The sequence below is a fragment of the Propithecus coquereli genome, unplaced genomic scaffold, assembly GCF_000956105.1.
Source record: "Propithecus coquereli isolate 6110/MARCELLA unplaced genomic scaffold, Pcoq_1.0 Scaffold59, whole genome shotgun sequence".
NCBI classification, from domain to species: domain Eukaryota; kingdom Metazoa; phylum Chordata; class Mammalia; order Primates; family Indriidae; genus Propithecus; species Propithecus coquereli.
In genome coordinates, this window is record NW_012151840.1 from 6,220,292 (window position 1) to 6,225,078 (window position 4,787).

The 4,787-nt window shown below is 43.0% G+C and overlaps 1 protein-coding gene across 1 annotated transcript in view; it reads left to right on the forward strand.

The window, feature by feature from the left end:
- Positions 1-4,787, forward strand: part of VPS72 (vacuolar protein sorting 72 homolog (S. cerevisiae)) — an 11,583-nt gene that overhangs the window by 4,525 nt on the left and 2,271 nt on the right. The window contains exon 4 of the mRNA XM_012658816.1: positions 156-332. Within this exon, the coding sequence (XP_012514270.1) occupies positions 156-332 (177 nt within the window). The remainder of the gene's footprint in view (positions 1-155; positions 333-4,787) is intronic.

Genomic DNA, 4,787 nt, shown 5'->3' on the forward strand with positions numbered 1-4,787 from the left:
CCCAGGAGTTTGAGGTTGCTGTGAGCTAGGCTGACGCCATGGCACTCTAGCCCGGGCAGCACAGTGAGACTCTGTCTAAAAAAAAAAAATAATAAAATAAGTAAAGTAAGTGAACATGAATTCAAAAATTTCTTCTCATCTGACTCTCTTCTCAGGTCGGAAGTCCATGCGTCAGTCTACAGCTGAGCATACACGACAGACGTTCCTGCGGGTACAGGAGAGGCAAGGCCAGTCACGGCGGCGCAAGGGGCCCCACTGTGAGCGGCCGCTGACCCAGGAGGAGCTGCTTAGGGAGGCCAAGATCACAGAAGAGCTCAACTTACGTTCACTGGGTCAGTCTGTGGTTTCAGTAAAAGTGGGTAGAGGGGCTGAGGGACCTGAGAAAAACCATGACCTGGATGACCAGAGAACTCGAGAAGTTGAAATTTGGAACCAGGGAATCAGATGAAGGAAATGGGGAGAGTAGGTGATTAGGAACAAAGGCCTAGGCAGTTATGGGGGCTCTGAAGAACAAGCTATACTGAGGTACTTCAGTGTAAAATAAGAATTATGTAGAAATGAGTTCAAATCCTAGTTCTGCTATTCACTTGCTTTAAGACTGAAGCCATGTTACTTAACCTATTTGCATCTTGCTTTCTTTGTTCACAAAATGGGGTGATAATGCCTACTTTAATGATAATCATGAGAATGGAACGTCAGTAGTTCTCTCATGAGATAAATTGCTTGAAAGTAAACATTCTTAAAAATCTTTTCATTTTATGTGCTATTAGGTAGAGAACCGTGTACAGTAATATATTGTGCAAAAACATACACTTCTTTATAAAATGGTGAGAGTCTCAAACCGTAAGAGGTATGTGAGAAATTGAGGGAACAGCAGATTCGCACCTCTATTACGCGCTTTCCGGGGCATACTTTCAGTAAGTGAAATAGCAGGTAGAATCACCTGTATTATTTAGTATGTTATTTTTCTCTTTCTGAATCTGTTTTTCTTTTTTTTTTTACCAAGCATATATAGTTGAACATGCATAAGTCAAATGTGATTTCACTGTGGAGTGGAAGATTATTTACTTGGAGTATCTGGGACCCGACCCATTCCAGTTTAATGATAGTTTTGAAATTTAGATAACTTGGCTCCAAAAGAACACAGTGACTGAGAAAAGATTTAGTTCAGCCCCATCTTCAGGATGTATTCTTGTAATTCTTTTTCCATTATATTGGTGTTAATATAGGACATATAATCGTTTTTTTTTTTTGAAAGTTGGGGAGTGAGGAGGGAGTTCATTTTCCTTTTTTTTTTTGAGACAGAGTCTTACTCTGTTGCCCTGCCCTGGGTAGAGTGCAGTGGCATCATCATAGCTCACTGCAACCTCAAACTCTTGGGCTCAAGTAAGTGATCCTCCTGCCCCAGCCTCCCAGGTAGCTGGGACTATAAGCATGCAACACAATGCCCGTCTAATTTTTCTATTTTCAGTAGAGACAGGGTCTCACTCTTGCTCAGGCTGGTTGCGAACTCCTGAGCTCAAGTAATCCTTCTGCCTTCGGCCTCCCAGAGTGTTAGGATTATAGGTGTGAGACACTGCACCCAGCTAGGGACATAAAATCTTTATCTATATAATAGCAATTCAGTATTTTAAAACAATAGGTATCTGTTAAAACATACACAGTAATGACTGAGAACCATCACAAGCAATGAGGTCACATGTGACTGTAATTACAATCTACATCCTTTGTCCACATTTATTGGTTTAGGCCACTGTAAGGAGGGTGACTCCCAGGCTTCTGATATCAGTAATAGACATAGGAGACCCTGAAGGGGGAGCAGGTCTGGCAGGGGAAAAAATAATAAATTCATTTTTGAGCATGTTGAATTTGAGGAGTCTGTGAGCAATTCATGCAGTGCTGAGAGGTCAGTTAAATATGCAAATCTTGTGTTCCAACAAGAGATCTGGGCTGAAAGTATAAATTTGGAAGTGTTTAGAATATGGATGGTAATTGATGACATGATCAGAGCATGCAGGGAGAAAGCATATAGTGAGAAAACAGAGGCCCAAGAGAGTCCTGCAGACACTATTTTATAAAATGTAATGGTTTCACACAAGAGGAGGAGCTTAGAATAGAACCTGAGGAGTTGCCAGGGAGTTGAAGAAATCCAGGAGAGTTTGTGTTAAAAACATGAAGGAAAGAAAATGTTTCAAAAGAGAGTAACTGCTGGATACTACTGAGACACTGATTAATAGGAGAACTGATCTGGACATTTCCCTGGTCTCAACAACAACAACAAAAATAGGAGAACTGAGAAGTGCTCATTGGTTTTGGTGACATGGAGGTCAGAGATGACCTTATACAGCATTTTTGGGGGACCAAACCATATTAAAGTGGATTGGGGAGGGAAACTTTTTAAGTTTGGCTGTGAAGGGTAGGAGAGGGAATAGAAACTATAGGGCAGTCTAAAATCAAGGTTGAATTGTTTTTATTTTATTGTATCAAAGATGGTAGAAATTGTATCTTCAGTGAGGAACAACTGAGAGAGTTTAGAGATAGAGGAGAAAGAAAGGATATTAATAGTGTAGGTTTTTGGAGAAGTAGGAAGCTGGGGTAGGAGCTAGAGCATGGTGGAGAAATTGGCCTAAGTTAAGAGGGAAGAAGGGAGAAAGGAAGGGTGGCTTACAGTTGGTAGGTATCTAATCCAGAGCAGGACATTGCAGTGATTCTCATCTGATATCTTTTCTCTGTGAAGAAAGCACTATCTGTCAAGCATTGAGGATAGAGTTGGAAGCTTGAGAGTGAGGAGTATTTGAAATAGTTATTGAACCTGCTGAAGATTGGGACCATGAATTTATGTTTGTTCTAGTCTACCTTGTTGTGTAATTTTTCTCCAGTAGGACTCCAGATCTGGGCAAGGGAGTTATTGACGAGAGAATGACTAAAATGATTGTTGAGAAACCTAAGCTCAATTTAAAAAGGAAAATGGCCAGGCTTGGTGGCTCACGCCTATAATCCTAGCACTCTGGGAGGCCGAGGCGGGAGGATCACTTGAGCTCACAAGTTCGAGACCAGCCTGTGCAAGAGTGAGACCCCGTCTCTACAAAAAATAGAAAAACTACCCAGGCATGGTAATGTGTTCCTATAGTCCCAGCTACTTGGAAGGCTGAGGTGGGAGGATCACTTGAGCCCAGGAGTTTGAGGTTGCAGTGAGCTATGATGATGCCACTGCCAGGGCAACAGAGCGAGACTCTGTCTCCAAAAAATTAAAAGACAAAAAGGGAAATGAAGGCTGGAAGGGGCCGATGGATAGAATGAGAATGCCCTAGAGGTACTGAAGAAATAGAACAGAGTAGTGGAGTAAACAGACCTAAAGGATAGGATTTTGTAGTCAGAGCATCATGGGATGTATGATTGTTAATATTTCAGAGGTGGGGAAGTTTCCAGGAATGACATATTCTAGGCTATAGCTCTAGTAGAATGGAATAACTAAAGCGTCATGGACAAGAAGGTTGTTAGATAATGAGGTGGTAAAGAAACCGTGGGGATGGAGTGTTGAAGGGGCTACCTACATGCACTTTGACGTCACCAAGGTGACCTAAAATGATAGGAGTTGGGATGGAGAGAAAAAGTGGATAACACTGCCAAAGTCTTCAGTGAGTGAGGAAGTGACTCTGACTAGGATAGAGAAGTTAATCTAGACTGTTGGCACAGGTCTCAAAAGAGAAGGGAGTTTGCAGGTGGGTGGAAGAGTAGTGATCTGAAAGCTGCGTCATGGGGCTCCATAGGACACAGGCATATCCTGTGTGGGATGTAAGAGAATGAGCAGCCTCCACCAGAGAACTACAGGGTGGAGTGACGGCCTCAGTGAATGACCAGGTTTCCGGTAAGGCAAGTTGTGGAAGGAATGCTGAGTGAAGAGCTCGAGGCTGTAGGTGAGCTGTCTGATTACAGAGCAGGAGTTTGAGAGCGTACAGGGAAGTCTTCAGTAGGACAGGGGTTGGAATGTTGGCTCAAGGGAGAGAAAGCAATATTACCAACCAGAATTCAAGTTCAGGCCAGGCGCGGTGGCTCACGCCTGTAATCCTAGCTCTCTGGGAGGCCGAGGCGGATGGATTGTTTGAGCTCAGGAGTTCGAAACCAGCCTGAGCAAGAGCGAGACCCCATCTCTACTAAAAATAGAAATAAATTAATTGGACAACTAAAAATATGTGGAAAAAAACTAGCCGGGCATAGTGGCGCATGCCTGTAGTCCCAGCTACTCGGGAGGCTGAGGCAGGAGGATCGCTTGAGCCCAGGAGTTTGAGGTTGCTGTGAGCTAGGATGACACCACGGCACTCTAGCCCAGGCAACACAGTGAGACTCTGTCTCAAAAAAAAAAAAAGAATTCAAGTTCAAGAGAAGTCCGATCACTGAAGATGTTTCTAGAGGACTCTTTTATGGTCAGACTTTAGAGGATTGTGTTCACAGTACCCACATTTAAGAAGGACACAGAAATTTAAACTTCCTTCAGAGGAGAGGGATCAGGAATATTTCTGATCTATTTATTCATTAACAAATATTTGTTGAGTGCCTCTAATGTGCAGAATGCTTTATGACCCTGATAATATATGTAGGTAATGTGAGTCACAGTCACTGCCCTTAAGGAGGAGACGTGTGAATTGCCATCAAGCAGTGTCACAGGAACCAGGCAGGTAACATAAAGAGTGCAGCCAGCCAGGAGGATTGTGGTAGACTGAAGAGGTGTGCCTGAAAGGAAGAACAATTACTCAGCTCAGCTAATTGTTGCCCTGTAACAATGCAGA